This window comes from Jaculus jaculus, chromosome 1, assembly GCF_020740685.1.
Source record: "Jaculus jaculus isolate mJacJac1 chromosome 1, mJacJac1.mat.Y.cur, whole genome shotgun sequence".
NCBI lineage: Eukaryota > Metazoa > Chordata > Mammalia > Rodentia > Dipodidae > Jaculus > Jaculus jaculus.
Genome location: NC_059102.1, coordinates 101,443,187 through 101,461,120, shown reverse-complemented (window position 1 = coordinate 101,461,120; position 17,934 = coordinate 101,443,187). Strand labels below are relative to the sequence as shown.

Here is a 17,934-nt window from a genome sequence, read left to right as displayed (position 1 = left end):
CCCTCTGCCTAACCATCTCTTCTCAGTCCCCTCTCCCCCCGCGTGTGTGTATTTTAATGGGATTCCTTCTCATTCTTAAGTATGAGTTCCAATGTGCCCTGCTCGTTTGGGCATTCCTTTACTGTTAAACTGAAATACTTTTCTCTATGATACTCCACATTTGGCACTTACTTGTGGTTTTCCATCTTTACGTTGTGTTCTTTCTCCAACCAGACTCATAAGTTCATAAAGAACAGTTTTTAAATTTATCTTTCTATGTTAACTGCTTTTCACAGTATTTGACATTGACAGATAATCTGTAAATGTGTTGAGTAAATAAAGAGAGTCTAAGACTGAAATTTTTCTTGTCACCGTCCTGTAATACTACTTCTGCAATGGCCTTGGTCAAATTTTACCTTGGAATATGCTTTTTTTGGTTTGTTGTGGTGGTTGTTGTTTTTTTGAGGTAGGGTCTCACTCTGGCTCAGGCTGACCTGGAATTAACTATGTAGTCTCACAGTGGCCTCAAACTCCAGGTGATCCTCCTACCTCTGCCTCCCTAGTACCAGGATTAAAGGCGTGTGCCACCATGCCCGGCAGGAATATGCCATTTTCACATTTAATTTATAATATAGTTGAGGTTTAATAAATCCATTGACATTAAAGGGTTCATTATATTCCAGTGGTAGCAAAAAGAGATACATATTTTATCTTTTTTAAGGAATTTGGGATCTTATTTTTCTCAGTTAAAATCTCAAATTTAGGGCCTAACATAACCTTATAATCTTAGCACTCAGAAGGCAGGGACAGGAGGATCTGAAGTTGAAGATCAGTCTGAACTACATAGTGAGTTCCAGGCAGTCTGGCTGCTGTTTCACAAAGCAACCCAAAGCTGGGTGTGGTGGCGTATGCCTTTAATCCCAGCACTCAGCAGGCAGAGGAAGGAGGATCGCCATGAGTTCAAGGCCACCCTAAGATTACATAGTGAATTCCATGTCAGCCTCAGCTAGAGTGAAACCCTAAAAGCAACCCAGACAAAACCCCACAACTCCAAGCCGGGTGTGGTGGTGTGGGGTTGTTAAAAACCCAAATCCAAGGCCTCATACGGTGGCATAATCTTGTAATTCCAGTATTCAGGAGACTTCAGACAGGAGGATCATTACCTTGAAGCCAGACTGGGTACATAGGGAGACTGTCACAACACACCAAGATAAACCACAAATACTTAGCATAGTAGTTTGAATAACAGCTATAAATGTGACTAAATATAACTACTAAAGAAAAACATTAAGAAATTGAAGAGACTTGAAGTGTTGGGGGGGGCAACAACAGGAATTGTACTATATAAGAGTGATTTATTTGGCTTTTTTTTTTTTTTTTGAGGTAGCATCTCACTCTAACCCAGGGTGACATGGAACTCACTGTATAGTCCTAGGGTGGCCTTGAATTCATAACAATCCTACCTCTGCCTCCTGAGTGCTGGGATTAAAGGTGTGTGCCACCATGTTTGGTTTATTTGACTTTCTTTTCTCATGATAGCTTTCTCCAGTCTAGATGGAGGCCATGATGTAAGCAGAAAGCCATAATCGGTGTCTTTGAAGATGGACCCTGTTGCAGTCATGTTCACATTGCTGGCAGAAATCACCTGACCAAGAACAGCTTTTGGGAAAAGGGGGTTTATTTTGGCTTACAGACTCGAGGGGATGTTCCACAATGGCAGGGGAAAACAATGGCATGAGCAGAAGGTGGACATCACTTCCTGGCTATCATCAGGTGGACAACAGGAGAGTCTGACAAACACTGGCATGGGGAAAATGGCTATGACACCCATAAGCCTACCCCCACTAATACACCGTCTCCAGGAGGCATTAATTCCCAAATCTTCATCAGCTGCCCTTGACCCTCTAGGAGGCGTTAATTCCCAAATCTCCCATCACTGGGAACCTAGCATTCAGAACACCTAAGTTTATGGGGGACACCTGAATCAAACCACCACATTCTGCCTTTGTTCCCCATAAACTAACATACATACATGATATAAAATACAATGCATTCAGTCCAACTTTAAAAGCCCCCATGTTTTTTTTTTTTTTTTTTTAGCAATCCTACTGATGTTCAATCTTCCCCATAGTTCAAGGTCTTTTAACTGAGCCGTAACACCAAAAAAATCCCCCCCAAGCCCATAATGGGACAGAATAAACACATTGCAAAAGATGGCATTGGGTATAGCAAAGAAATAGCCAACCCAATACAAGATTTAAACAGGGCAAACATCAAACTGCAGCTTCAAGTCCAACAACTGTAGTCAGTGACAAGACTCCAAGTCCAATAATCCTAATCAGCAAGAAGATTCTGTAGTTCCAATGCTGCATCTCCACAGTCCTGGAAAACTTCACCCAGGGCCAGCAGCTCTCCTTGGCAGCCATATCATGGTCCTGGCTGCTATCACCACTGGGTCTCCACTGCAACCCATGGTTCATTCTCACGATTCTATCAGATCTCTCTGCAGGCATCCAGCAAACCTGCTTCACATTGCCCATGGCCGTTTCCAAAACAAGACTGCACTGCAAACTTAATGACCCTCTCTTTCTTGCATTTCTTATACTCTGTAATACCAGGTGGGGTGCCAACTTGTTAATCCAGGGGGGAATAAAGCAGACTTTGAAGAACAGGACACTCCTTCAGCATTCAGTTCCCTTCAAAAGATTGCATTCTTTTTTGTTGTCTCAAAGCAGTTCAGCTGGCCAAATCTCAATGGTTTCATCTTATATAGTTGTAGCAGAACAGGTAGCAGTTTGGGCCTAAAGATTTCTTTCTGTGCTATGCCCCTCTGCACACACCATCCCATTTCTACGTACTGCAACCCTGCACAGCTTCTCAGGATATGGACATCTCATACAAATTGCTTCTAGCGCAGACCAGACAAAGCCCCTTTTCACCCTCATAAACCAAACCTCACATTCCATAGTTCTTACTGCATTCAGGTCTTGCAATTCTGACCAGTATTATCCATCAAGCTGTACTTACAGCACTGCAAGGTGTCCCTTAGGCCAAAGTTTCACATTCATCCACATTCCTCTTGAAATCAGTTCCAAAAGGCCAAAGGCACACAGTCAGGTGTCGAGCAGCAAATGACCCCACTCTCAGTACCAACATTACTATTGCAGTCAGGTTTACATTGCTGGCAGAAATTACCTGACCAAGAGCAGCTTTGGGGGCAAAAGGATTCATTTTGGCTTACAGACTTAAGGGGATGCTCCAGGATGGCAGGGAAAACGATGGCATGAGCAGAGGGTGGACATCACTTCCTAGCCAACATCAGATGGACAACAGGAACAGGAGAGTGTGTCAAACACTGGAATGAGGAAACTGGCTATAATACCCATAAGCCCATCTCCAACAATACACTGCCTCCAGGAGGTCCCAAGTCTTTATCAGCTGGGAACCTAGCATCCAGAACACCTAAGTTTATGGGGAACACCTGAATCAAACCACCATAGACCCCTAGTGTTGCAGTCAGGGTTGCATTGCTGGCAGAAATCACCCAACTAAGAGCAGCTTGTGGGATAAAAAAGAGGTTTATTTTGGCTTACAAGCTTGAGGGGGAAGCTCCATGATGGCAGTGAAAACGATGCCATGAACAGAGGGTGGACATCACCCCTTGGCCATCATAAGGTGGACCATAGCAACAGGAGAATGTGCCAGACACTGACAAGGGGACACTGGCTATAACACCCATAAGCCTACCCCCAACAATACACTGCCTTCTGGATGTGTTAATTCCCAAAACTCCATTAGCTGGGAACCTAGCATTCAGGACCCCTAGGTTTATGGGGGACACCTGAATCAAACTACCACATTCTACCTCTGGCCCCCATAAACTGATAACCATCCATAACTTAAAATGCAGTGCATTCATCCAACTTTAAAAGTCCCCATAGTTTTTATCAATCCCAATGATGTTCAAGCATCCCCATAGTCCAAGATCTCTTAACTGAACCATAATACCACCCCCCCAAACCTAGAATGGCACCGAATAAACATTAATACTGAAAAAGGTAGCATTGGGCATGGCAAAGAAATACTCCAGTAATACATGATATAAACAGGGCAAATACCAAACAGTAGCTCCAAGTCCAACAACTCTAGCCTGTGACAAATCTCCAAGTCCAATAATTCTAACCAGCAACAAGTCTCTGGAGTTTCAGTTCCACCCCTCCAGCTAGACTACTCACAGTCCTGGAAAACTTCATCAGGGCCAGCAGCTCTCCTTAACAGGCCATCTTGTGGTCCTGGCATCTCCACTGGCTCTCCACTACAATCCATGGTTCATCCTCATGGCTCCAGGGGTTCTCCATACAGGCATCTAGCAAACCTTCTTCACACTGCCCATGGTCATTTCCAAAACACAAGACCAAGACCATGTTGTAAACTCAATGACCCTCTCTTTCCTGCATTTCTTATACTTCACAATACCAGGTAGGGTACCAATTTGTTAATCCAGGTTGGAATAAAGCAGACTTTGAAGAACAGGACACTCCTTGAGCATTCAGGCCCCTTCAAAAGAGTCTGCATTCTTCCTGTTGCCCCAGTGCAGATCAGCTGGCCCAATTTCAAAGGTTGTAATCTCTCAACTGCAGCTGAATGGGCAGCAATTCACCCAACGAATTTTCTTTCTGTGTTATATTCCTCTGCTCACATCAGTTCATTTCTACACAAAGCAACCCTGCACAACTTCTCAGGACCCAGGCATAAGAGCAAACTTCCCACACAAACTTCTAGCCCAGTCCAAGCAAAGCTCTTTCTCACCCTCATAAGCCCAATCTCACAGTCCATAGTTCTTACTGCATTCAGGCTGTACTTATAGTACTGCAAGGCATCTCTGAGGCCAATGTTTCAAATCCTTCCACATTCCTTTTGAAAATCAGCTCCAAAAGGCCAAAGCCACACGGTCTGGTGTCTAGCAGCAATCCCACGCCTCGTTACCACTTTACTGTTGCAGTCATGTTCGCATTGCTAGTAGAAATCACCCAACCAAGAGCAGCTTGTGGGAAAAAGAGTTTTATTTTGGCTTACAGGCTTGAGGGAGAAGCTTCATGATGGCAGGGAAAATGAGGGCATAAACAGAGGGTGGACCTCACCCCCTGGCCGACATAAGGTGGACTATAGCAAAAGGAGAGTGTGCCAAACACTGACAAGGGGACAATGGCTATAACACCCATAAGCCTGTCCCAAACAATACACTGCCTCCTGGATGTATTAATTCCCAAATCTCCATCACCTGGGAACCTAGATTTCAGAACACTTAAAGTTTATAGGAGACTCCTGAATCAAACTACCACATCTAGCTTCCAAAGTGGTTGGATTTTGAGAAAGAAATTTCAGAAAGAAAGACAAAGAGAGAGCTCTAAAACTGAAATACTTCTGTGCAGGGAGGGTTCCCAGAAGCTTATGTAAGCAATAGCTGGAAGCCTGAAAGAGCTCAAGGGATGTTTCAGCTGCCACCCCAGAGAAGTCAGATTGTAGAGGTAGAGTTCCACTGATTTAGAAGGGATGTGTAACATAGACATCTCACTAAAATTCCTGTAGGCTGCAGTTGTCAGAGAAGACCACAATCCAGCACTACAGATTAAACATGCATTAAGGGCCAAATGGAAAGAGACCTACCACCGTGTGTAAATGAAGCTTTTTTAAGTTCACAGTGAACAATTAATAATTTAATGGCATGCTAGAATAAAAGTAGCATTTCTAAGAATAAAAGAATCCAGCGATTCTATATCTATTATGTCAGCATAAAATTAAAATTATTAGATATGTGAGGGGATCCAAAATCAAGAGAAAAAGCAGTAACAAAGACAGTCTGTGAAATGAATTAACAAACAAGGACTTTAGTTTTTTTCAGTATTGGGATTAATTGGCCCTAGGACCTAATTACATAATAGGCAAATGATTTACCACTAAGCCACATCCCCAGCCCTCTACTTTTTATTTTAGACAGAATCTTAGTAAGTTGAGCACAAGGGAGAAAACACCTGTGGAGTGAGTGTCATAGCCATTGGAGGAGCTAGCAGACTGAGCGTTAGGACTCAGGAGAGAAGAGGATGTAGCCCCAGCCCTTTCTGTTCCTCACTGTGCACCTTGCCACACTTGATTAATCCAAACTTAAGAAGAAGCCACTACAGGTAAATTGTAAGAGCAAGTATTGAATCTGGACTCTTCCCTATATTGCTAGGTCTCTGGTTTTATGTTCCCAAAGTACCCTAAACATTCAACATAACCATTTTTGTTGTAAATTGCAAAGCATCTGTGCCTTGCCTGACTTCAACCTTGCTGAAGGTGAAAGTTGCTTGTCTTGGAATTTGCTACAATGTGAACAGTGTGTTCTCAAATATTTGTTGCTGTAATTAATGAAACTAAATAGCGGGGCAGGGAAGTTGCTCATGCTGGCCTTGAACTTCAAGTCTCCCTGCCCCACCTTCCTGTGGTGAGCTGGAATTATAGGCCTGCACCACCAGGCCTGGTTTGGACTTTAGAGACATTAATAGGAATGTGTACTAAACATAAAAGATAGGCATAATGGATGAACAGATGGAGATTCTAAGCTGAGTCATAGGAAATGAAGTAAGGGAAATACCCAATTAAAATTCTCAAACTGTTAAGAAAATTTTTTTTTTAAATTTATTTATTTGAGAGTGACAGACACAGAGAGAAAGACAGATAGAGGGAGAGAGAGAGAATGGGCGCGCCAGGGCTTCCAGCCTCTGCAAACGAACTCCAGACGCGTGCGCCCCCTTGTGCATCTGGCTAACGTGGGACCTGGGGAACCGAGCCTCGAACCGGGGTCCTTAGGCTTCACAGGCAAGCGCTTAACCGCTAAGCCATCTCTCCAGCCCTAAAAAAATTTTTTAAAAAACATGAAAAATGATACAGAGCCCTTAAGAGTAGACTGGAGAAGCCAGAAGAAGTGATATCATGGCAACTATGAATGGTAACAGAATGCCAAACACCATGGAGGGTTAGAAAATATGCATTTTTCTTATTTAAAAAACAACAGATTTCACAACCAAGCTTATAATATATTGCGTGTAACATACAGAAGACAAGTTTTGACAGTAGAATACCATGTGGATGGAATGGGATATATAAAATTATATGGTTATAAAGATTTATATTTTATGTGGTTATAAAGATTTTGTATTGCATCTGATGAGGTGCAATAATAATTCCACAGGGAATGAGGTTATTTAAGGATGCATATTGTCATCCTTAGAGCATCTACTAACATATACATACACTCACACGCATAAATGTGTATGTAAGTTAAGGATGCAAATTGTAATTCTTACAGCAACTACTACCATATACGCATACACATACAAATGCTTGTACCTGTGTATTACTGCAGTTACCTTTCCATTGCCAGGATAAAATACCTGACCAAAGGCAGCTGATAGGAGGAAAGTTGTTTATTTTGGCTTACAGTTTCCAGGAGAAGTGTCTTGATGGCAGGGGAAACATGACATGGGCAGAGGCTACACAGCACCTCTGCCACCACAAATGGAAAACAGCAGCAGGAGAGTAAGCCAAACTCTTAACAAGGGGAGGCCGTATATAACAGCCCTAAGCCTGCCCCCAGCGACACGCGTCCTCCAACAAGGCTCCACTTCCCACATTGCCATCAGCTGGGAAGCAAGCATTCAGAACGCATGAATTTATGGGGGACATCTAATCCAAACCACCACATGTATGGAAAGAGATGTGTAACTAATAGGTATTAAAGTAAAGTTATATTTAAATCAAAGGAATGAAGACGAAAAAGAATAAAATCAGCTGAAACCAACAGCCAAGTTGAAGTTTTTAAAAAAAAAAAAAATATATATATATATATATATTTATTTATTTATTTATTTAAGAGTGACAGACAAAAAGGCAGAAGAAGCGAGAGAATGGGCACATCAGGGCCTCCAGCTATTGCAAACGAACTCCAGACACGTGCTACCTTGTGCATCTGGCATACATGGGCACTGGGGAAATCGAGCCTGGAAAGGGGTCCTTAGGCTTCACAGGGCAAGTGCTTAACCGCCACGCCATCTCTTCTTTGGCCCACAAATTGAAGTTTTAAATTCATACCATTATTTAAATGTAAATTGTTTTAATTCTTCAATTAAATCCAAACATTTTAAAAATGGATAAAAAAGCAAGATCCAACTATATGCACTTTAAAGCAAAAGGATATTTCAAATATGCCGTGCAAACAATAGGAATAAAATTAGTGGTGTGCTGTGATTGGCTGGCACAGCTCAAAGGCCAATGGTGATAGGCTGCTGAGAAGACGGAAGGTTTGAATGATTTTCCTTTCATTGGCTGGGGTCTTCGCCTGCCTTCCTTTCTCCCAAGGCAAGTTCGTATGGACTTGCAGTTCGCAGCTGTCTCAGCTGGCGAATCACAGAGACCCGGTGGACCCAAATGGACAATACAGTGAGTTAGGAGGACTGAGTTTCTTCCAGCCAAGCTGGGTGGTCAGGATCTAGTCAGACCTCCTCTCTTCATTTCATCTTTCAAGTCCTGCGGTCGCTTGGTTTTTTTCCTTGTGAGGACTCTGAAACCATGTCTACAGAAATCTTCCCATCCCTAAAGGAAGAGGAAAACTCTGTCTCAGGACCCAGTTTTAGGTCCAATCAGAGGAAGATGTTACAGCTACTCTTGGAACTAGACTTCGTTTATCAACTGTCCAACTTACCTTCCATTTTGGGGGACAAACTCCTTGACTCTGCAAACCTAAGCATTTTATCTGGAGGAACCCCAAAACATTGCCTTGATCTTTCAAATCTTAGCAGTGGGGAGATGTCTGCCACTTAGTGTACCACTTCTTCAGACCTTGATGAAACCTGTCCCTTGGATTCTTCAGGGCATCGCGAAGTGCAGTTAGTTGTGAACAGTCATCCCCAGGACCTCATGAAAGACATCACAGCACAGTTTGTTTCTAGTGCTCCAAATTCCTCTGGCCATGGCCATGGATAGAAAGATGCAGTGTGTGCTTATATAAAAACAAAAACAAACAAACAAAACCATTACTTTAAAGGTTTTGGAGTGGCAGACACCTAGGATCCTGAGATTTAAAAGAAAGCCTCTTGCATCTCCCCTTTCTTTGCTGGACGATGGAAATGTGTTGAAAAGTAAAATGGAGTATTTGGGAAGTCCCATTATTGTGATTCTAAAGTTGGATAGAAATCCAAAGCTAGAAGACCAGGAAGAAGAAATTTCAGGTGAACTGGTGGATTTTTTTTTTTTTTTATTGGGAGATCAAGAAGATATCAAAGATTTAAGTCTACAGAAAATAGACTCTCTTGGTGACATCACTCAGACCCTAGAGGTAAATTCTGGCCAGGGACATCTGATAGGTGATTTCTTCAAGGTGTGTGTCAGGGAGACACCAAGATATGAAGTACATCAACCCAGAATCAGGACCCTTAAACATGCATAGTCAGAAAGAACTACATGACTTCTTTCTGAAGAAACCCCATCATCCCTTTGAATATCCAGAAGAGAATAATCACTGTGTTCCACTGTGAATTCTCAGAGAGAGGCCCGTGAATGTGCTGCTCTCTGAGAGAAAAGGACAGGGCTGTGAATCAGTATCCCGCACTGTATACCCGGAGCTGTATATCTTTTTTTGTTTTTGGTTTTTCGAGGTAGGGTCTCACTCTAGCCCAGGCTGACCTGGAATCCACTATGGAGTCTCAGGGTGGCCTTGAACTCACAGCGATCCACCTACCTCTGCCTCCCAAGTGCTGAGATTAAAGGTGTGCGCCACCACACCCGGCTCAGAGCTGTATATCTTTAAAGTGGGCTACAGAGACTTTTTTCCATATATGGGTCTGTGTGAGCCACAGAGCTACTGCCCAGGGCATCAGCAGTACCACCAGTCTGAGCTGCTGCGGTGGGGAAGCCAGAGCAAAGCTCAGGAAGGGGAATGGCAGTTATGGGAACAGATCGCCCACCTGGTACAGGACGTGAGCCCTTCATAGTGGGTGAGCCAAGGCAGCAAAGGAGTCACCCAAAGGTGCTAAGAGATGTCTACAAGCCGACAGGCTGCCACACTAATGAAATCCCAGGCCTGGGGACTGGTTAGGTTTAAGTGGAGCTGCTGACTGCGGCCTGGTCCTGGAGCTGACTGGCTCTAAAAGCCTGTGGCCTCAAGTTGAGTTGCTTTGGGATCTCTGGCATTCTTCTTCCCATTTCCTCATTTCTTACAAGTTAAACAGCTGCTTCTCTCCCTGGACTTTGGCCTATGGAAGATTGTTGCCTACCTTCTTTCTCAGTATTCTTTGCTGGCCCCCCTCCAATTTTTCAAATGAGAAAGTAAACATTACAGAAAGAGAAAAATAAAAAAAAATTAGTATGGCTATGGGAATATCACATGGTGTAGACTTTGAGATATAGTGATGGTGAGAAAGAGACCTTTTACAATAATGTAATAATAAGCCTAAATGTAAAAGCATCAAATACCAGTTTCAATATTTATGGAGCAAAAAAACTGATGCAACAAAAGGTACAAATAGAAAAATGAGTAATTACAGTTGAAGGTTTCAACATTTCTCTCTCAGTGTTAGTAGAGCAAGTAGAATATTAGTGTTAAGTTTTGTGGTTGGCAATGGAGGACCAATCAGGAGATTTTGGGTCTAAGACTTTATTGTACCCAGGAAGAGGGAGATAAGAAGAGAGAGACAGGGAGGAAAAGAGGGGAGGGGAGGGAAGAGAAACAAGGGTGCATGCACCCAATAGAGAAGGGGAGAAAAGGGGGGGATGCACACACCTGCAGCGGGAGAGCCTTTAAAAAGGACAGTGAGTGAAGGCCAGGGAGAAGGTTTTATGGAGAGCGGAGAGAAACTGTTCTGTGAGGGAGGGGCCTTAGGTGATGTGCTGAGGTGTGGCTTGGGGGAAGGTGACTTTCCCTCCTCTAGGCCCAGAAGTATACCCAGTTACTCAGTGTACACAGGAGGCAAACCCAGAATCCCAGGGTTAACATGACCAGGTGGCCAGATGGTGGTGGTGGGGAGATAGAAAGCTCTAAGACTAACAATTTGTTATACTTGCATTATAAGCAATAGACCCTAAAACTATAGCATAGCCATTCTTAAGTGCATATGAAGTGTCTATCAAGATAGTCTATTTTCTGTAGGACCTAGCTGATCTGGGGACAGTGGCTACAGCTGTGTAGCTATTAAAAATTCACTGAATTGCACATTTACTTGGGTGCATTTTACTGTTAGAAAGTTTACCACTACAAACGCAAAACAAAGTCTTCATTTGAAAATAGTCAGTTCCAGGGGTGTAGAATCAGCAGCTCTTCCGGAGTCAGAACCGAAACTGACGAGTCCAGCCCATCTGCAATCAGTTGCAGTTTCGATCTTTACTCCGGTAGTCACTTTCAGGTCCATTTCCCGGCAGGCCCCGCCCCTCCCTGGCCGCTCTTGTCCCCAGTTCCTGGGAGCCCCGGCCCAGACCGCGACTGCGCGGGAGGCGGCAGCATGACGGCCGAGCAGCGGCGGAACCTGTTCGCGTTCGAAAACTATATCAGGAAAATTCTGGATCCAACCTACATCCTCAGCTACATGGCCCCCTGGCTTGATGACGGTGAGTGGTCCCCAGCGGCTCCACTGGCAGCGTTAAAAAAAAAAAAAAATGTCCTTCTTGCCGGTTCCCACAGCCCCTTGTCCCAGACTGAATCACAGTTTGATGGCCAGGGTGGAGAAACTGAAATCCAGCAAGATGGAGTAACTTCGTAAAGGGTGTAACTCCTTCTTACAGGCAAAGCTGGGGAAGAAATCGTCATTTCATTTATTTTCATTAATATTCTAGACTACTGTGTGCGCAAAGCTTTGTGGCCCAAAGGGCAAGGGCAGACATACAAAAACGTGACGTGCCGCTGCCCAAGATGCTGTCACATCTCAAAGGCGGTGTACGCGAGCGCTTCCAACTGGCAGGAAGCTGCTTAACCTAGTGTGTTCAGCTTCAGTGCAGCTGTTTCTCTCTAGCACTGGAGGCGCATGATGGTGGTAACAGCCACTTTGCAAATTGTATCGACTTGCTTTCTGCTGTAGATGAATGAGCAGAGACTTCTTCCAAGAGGAAAATAGTAGTGTTTCAAAGCGTCGTTGGTCATAAGGGATTCTTGACATTACCACAGAAGGGAATTACATGATGAGCCAGTAGGAAGCAGAGTTAGAGTTTATTGAGGATATTTTTTATCATAGATCTTTAGCACAGAGGTTAATACACGAGGCTCAGGGGGAAACAATGAGATTTTTTTAAAAAGAAAAAAAAAACTAAATAAATATCCAAGTGATTCTAAGGAGAGTCACAAGTGTTTCTGTAATGGGTAAATATTGTTTTGATGGCTTTCGAGTTTCATAGGGTTTCTAAGACCCTCCTCCCTTTATCTTTAACATTACCCAGTGAGTAAGAAGGTTAAAAATTAAAGGATTTTCTCTAATAAACAAAATTGTAAGGTCGAATTTTGAGGGGAACTACCTAGCAATGAGAGGAGAGTCCCAAACACTCAAGGTTAAAGATCATTTTGGCCCCAACTGAACAGTTTATTTATAGTCTTGGATAAGATGCCTGTAGGAAACACACTGTGGACCATTCTTGCTCTAGCAGTGGCACCCCAAAGTTCCTGCCTTTTCCATAAAAAAGCAGGCCAGATTTGGGAAGCATAACTTCTTCCCTTTCTCAGGGTTCTCTTCCTATATCTTCATAAGCCCTGTCTTTTTATCCTTAGGAGTCCAAGTGAGATAGAAGATCTGATAGCTACTTTTCATTTTCCAAGTTAGGGAGTTTCTGGAAATTGCAGATAATTTGGGTGCATCATTGCTCTGGAAAACCAAACCATAGGTCATGGAATGAGGAGTGAATGTCACCAACAAGTGCATCTCCATTTTTCCATGGTGTCCAGAGAGATATAATAAAATTACTTCATAATGATCACTGTAGCTTGGGCCCCTGAAAAATGTAACCTCACTCAGGTCATCCATTTCAGGAATTTCTGGATGAAATGGTAACAGACTGTCATAACTTCTATTCTTTCATCTTATTGTTTTTTAAATTAATGTTTAAGTTAGCATACAGAGTAACAGGTTTCATTATGGCACTTTCAGAGACATGGGTCATTAGACTCTGCTCTCATTTGTTGCCCTCATTTACTGCCTTCCCCTTCTGGACCCCTCTGTCTGGTTCCTTTTCTTCTTCCAGGCACTCACAGTATTTGCTTTCTTATCATGTGTGTTCCATTATCCCAGTCCCACCACTTTTAAGATATCTTTCTTCCATATCATGGTCGATCCTCTCTAGTTTTATGACCTACACACATATGTCAATATACACACATATGTACACATATTTTATTTTAAATGCAGGATCCACATACAAGAGAATATATGCCATCTTTCTGAGTCTCACTTTGCTTAGTACATGATTTCCATTTCCATCCATTTTCCTGCAAATGCCATGGTTTGGTTTTTCTTTAGGAGGACATGAAATTATTTCCCTTTTTCTTTATCCATTCCCCAGTCTATGGTCATCTAAGCTGGTTCCATGTCCTGGCGTGAGCAGTGCAACACGGATGTACGAGTATCTCAGTGATGTGTCAATTTAAAATTCTTCTGATATAGACCCAACAATGATACAACTGGGTCATATGATAGTTCTATTTTCTGTGGATAGAAAAACAGGGAGGGAGGGAGGGAGGGAAGGAGAGAGGGAGAGAGAGAGAGAGAGAGAGAGAGAGAGAGAGAGAGAGAGAGAGAGAGAGAGAGAGAGAAAGAAAGAGGGAAAGAGGGAGCCTGGCAGGAGACAGCTCTGTGGAATTGGAACTTCCATACCAGCAGTTTTAAGTCTCAGGTTCCTATCCACTTTAGCAAAGATTTGAGATTTACCTCAGAGGAAGGTAAATTGTGAGATTTGTTTTCTTTTACCTGGTGATCTCTGAGATAAGTCTCATATTTTGGCAGTACAGAATGGAAAGATTAGTGCAAGCATTAGTGTGTGGGTAAAAAAATTGGTGAGAAAATCTGAGAGTGCAGTTTGAGTTAAAGTTGGTTGAACTTGGAATTGACTGGAACTTGCAGAAGCAGAAGACTGTCAAGATGGGAGCCATGTGATGAGGTGTGCGTGAGAGAGAATGCGTAAGTGCTGAATCCTAGGCACCGGCAATCAGTGTCAGCAGAGATCAAGCTACAGATATTTATGTTTTAAAATGTAAATTATAAAGCTAGTTAAATTTTCCCTAACAACTAGTTTTTATGTTCATGAGTACTTATGCTACCTTTTACATGATACTGAAAAAATTGGGTTGGAGATTTGAGTTGGTTTGGGGAAGAGGTTTTCGTGGTAGAATATGTTATCAGCCTAATCCTCGGTAGTCTTATGAAAATGTATCTCTTAATTATTTTTTAAACTGTATTCACATTGTCTTCCAAGATATCTTAAGTTATATTTTTTCTTTCTTTCTTTTTGTTTTTTTAGGGATGCTTCTTACTTGAGGACTACTTTTTTTTAAAATTGAGGTATAATTTGTCAGGGGCTGTGTTCTGATGAAACTTCTGACAACTGTAGCTGCATGTTTTGCTCTAGTCTTCCACGTGGCATTTTGTTTACATCTAAAGTCATGTGATCATTAACTTTGGGGACTATTTTGCATGAGTGTTAATACAAGTTAAAACCCAGTTGACCTCATTGCATGTCACCCTATGAATGTTAACAATGGAAGGAATGCCTCGCCTGTAATATACTGTTACTTTTGGACTGAAAAGCTAGAGAAGAAACTTAATTTGCTTCTTTGTGTAAATCAAGATGTCTAGAGTATCCTGGTTGACCTCAGTAGATAAGGGGAGTCAATAGTGTCTGGATCTTCATTTGGGTGGATTTGCAATCTACATGCAATATTAACTAGACCAGACAGTTTCTCAGTTCCATAAGTATACATAGGCTTCCCCCACCTCCTTGCGCACTAACTAGTTACTGAACTTTTTTTTTTTTTTTTTTTTTTTTAAATATTTATTTATTTAATTATTTGAGAACAACAGACACAGAGAGAAAGACAGATAGAGGGAGAGAGAGAGAATGGGCGCGCCAGGGCTTCCAGCCTCTGCAAACGAACTCCAGACGCTTGCGCCCCCTTGTGCATCTGGCTAACGTGGGACCTGGGGAACCGAGCCTCGAACCGGGGTCCTTAGGCTTCACAGGCAAGCGCTTAACCGCTAAGCCATCTCTCCAGCCCTAGTTACTGAACTTTTAAAACTGGTATTGTAACATTACAACAGTGCAGTATGTGTTACTTTTCTGAGGCAAACTAAGAATAAGTGGGGAAACAAGCAAGAGTGCTGTTTTTATGGTGAACCTAGTACCAGAACAAAGGTAAAGGAGATAGACACAGAGAACAATCAACTCCTACCAAACCAAATATCCAGAGACACAGAGGCCCCCAAGACCTCATCAGTGAAGCAGACCTAAAATGAATCCAACATGGCTCAGGGAAATTTGTGGGAGAGGGACCAGAAAGAATGTCAAAGCCACATGTTGGGTCATGATACACAGAGACATTCCCTCCTACCCATAAGTGATGGCTAACCCCACAATGCACGACCCATATACTCCAACAAGGAGGGTCCCTGTGGAGTGGGGGAGGACAGGGAGGAAGCTAACAATGGTACCAACTTGACTGTATTCACTGAGTACAAAACCAATAAAAAATAAAAATAAACTATTTACCAAAAAATTCAGTATCTTGGAATATCCATAAGCAAGGAAGCTTCAAGTATTTTTGATTAAGCTTCCTACTTAGTCCTCAGCTGGTGGAGATTTTGGAAGGTGGAGGCTTGCTGTGGGAGATGTTTTACTGCAGGCAGACCTTGACCTTGGGGTTGAGTAGTCCATCTCCACTGTGTGTTCAGAGGCAGCTCCTGCTTATTGTTCTCTCTCTGCTGTGGATGTCTGACATGAGGCAGCTTCCTCTGCCATCGTGAAGCTTCCCCTTGAAACTGTAAGCCTGAAATAAACCTTTCCCACCCATAATCTGCCTCTGGCCAGGTGTTCATCTCAGCAATGAGAAGCTGACTGCTGCAGGGAGGGTCAGCCCATGCTACTTTACAGAGGGTGCAGGTTTGTGAATGTGTTAGTTCTCCTAAGTTGCTGGGTAGTTACAACATAGTCATAACTGAAATATTGAAAGTTAAGTGAAAAGAGCAAATTGAAGAGCACTATGTACAGTTTTTTTTTTTTTTGTTTTGTTTTTTACATCTTTGAATGTTAGAGACACAGACGGTAGAGGGCCTTCCATCCTCTGCCAGACACTTTTAGCATTATGAATCAGGCCTGGACTATAGCTCAGTGGGAAAGCTCCCTCACTTGATGTATTGCATTCTTATGGTGTTTTGTTAAAATGGAGTGATAAAATGGTATACAATAGATTACCTTGAAAACATTGTGTTATGTGAAAGAAGCCAGCCACAAAGACCACATGCTCTATGATTTTATTTACATGAAATGTCCACTATAAGGTCTGGGGATGTAGTCCAATTGTAGAGCACTTTGCCTTATATGCACAAGGCCTGAAAACAGAGTAGCCAAGTCTATAAGACTCTCAAATTGATTACTGGTTGCAGGGAGTGAGTGCTAATTAATGAATAAGGGTTCTTTTTTTTAATCATAATGAAAATGTACTAAAAATGGATTCCTAACTCTAAAATCAATTGAGCTTTATATTTTAAGCATGAATTTTTATTGCTACCAGTAAATTTACTGTTGATAGATACCCCTTAATGAAAGCTATGATAGAAGGTGTTCCTCCCTTCTTTGTTCATTCAATAAGCCTGTGTTGGGTACCTGGATGTACCAGGTCTTCAAGCTTTAAGAACACACTGGTAATAATACTGATAACTTGTGCTCTCCTTTGGAATTTGTATTCCTTGAGCTACGAAAACAAGGGAAACTATCAAATGTGAGGCAGTGGTTTGGACAGTACTCCCTAGGCATGGAGTTACTGTGCACAATCAGAATGAACAACAGTAGATTAGTAGAGTTCTTTACCGTTAGGCTCACAGTTTCTCTTTAGCTCCTTCCACTTTTCCTACTCTCCTAGAAAATCCTAGACTAAACCATGAATATACCCTTCTTTATTTTCAGCTGCTTGTTGTACCCACTAGAATTGTTACTGATGCCGTGGACTGTTCCCTCATGCACTCTTAGTACACCTGTTGCTTCAGCCTCTTGAACAACCTTTTTCTTCAATGTAGCTGGTGCTGCTGTGACTTCTGCTTGTTGTGGGGGCAGCTTTCCAATATCTAGAAGATACTCCTTTTCTAGGTGTGATCTCAGACTTCAGAAAATCTGCTCTTTTCCTGATGTTCTTCCAATTCTGCTACTTTGTTATAGCCTTTAAATCATTCCAGAAGATCTGTTCTGCCTTTTCTTCAATGGTTAGTGGTTCTACAGTTCTCTGACTCATTTTTGCTTCTGTTTGTAGATAAGATGCAATATATCCAGGCTGAGAAAAACAACAAGGGCCCAATGGAGGCTGCATCACTTTTCCTCCAGTTCCTCCTAGAGCTCCAGGGGACAGATTGGTTCCGTGGCCTTCTAGATGCCCTATGCCATGCAGGTTAGTCCACTCTTACTCACAATTCAGAGCGTGTTATGTTGTGAATCAGGATACTGAGAAAGGGAACAGTTACTACTTTTGAAGTATTTGCATGTGGTTTATGTCTCCATATGGAGCAAGGTAAAAAAAATATTTTTAGAGAGATGACATAAGCATTTATCTGATATAGCAAAAGAAATCTCCATAGAATATATTTAATTAGTATATAAAATTAGTAGGAAAGGTGAGCAAGATTACTGGAACTCCAATGTCCTTCAAGAGGAGAATGGATAAATACATTTTCTAATGTTCACACA

General features: G+C 42.4%; 1 protein-coding gene and 1 pseudogene across 2 annotated transcripts in view; both read left to right on the top strand.

Annotated features, from left to right (window-relative positions):
* The window catches only part of Ddx58 (DExD/H-box helicase 58), a 92,436-nt gene that overhangs the window by 18,802 nt on the left and 55,700 nt on the right, over positions 1 to 17,934 (top strand). The window contains exons 2-3 of one of the 2 annotated variants that reach the window (XM_004658388.2): positions 11,431 to 11,616; positions 17,504 to 17,638. In XM_004658388.2, coding sequence (XP_004658445.2) covers positions 11,511 to 11,616; positions 17,504 to 17,638 — 241 coding nt within the window. In that variant the 5' untranslated portion in view covers positions 11,431 to 11,510. The remainder of the gene's footprint in view (positions 1 to 11,430; positions 11,617 to 17,503; positions 17,639 to 17,934) is intronic. The other variant, XM_045159986.1, reaches the window with a different exon arrangement.
* Positions 8,587 to 10,007, top strand: LOC101593986 (annotated as a pseudogene).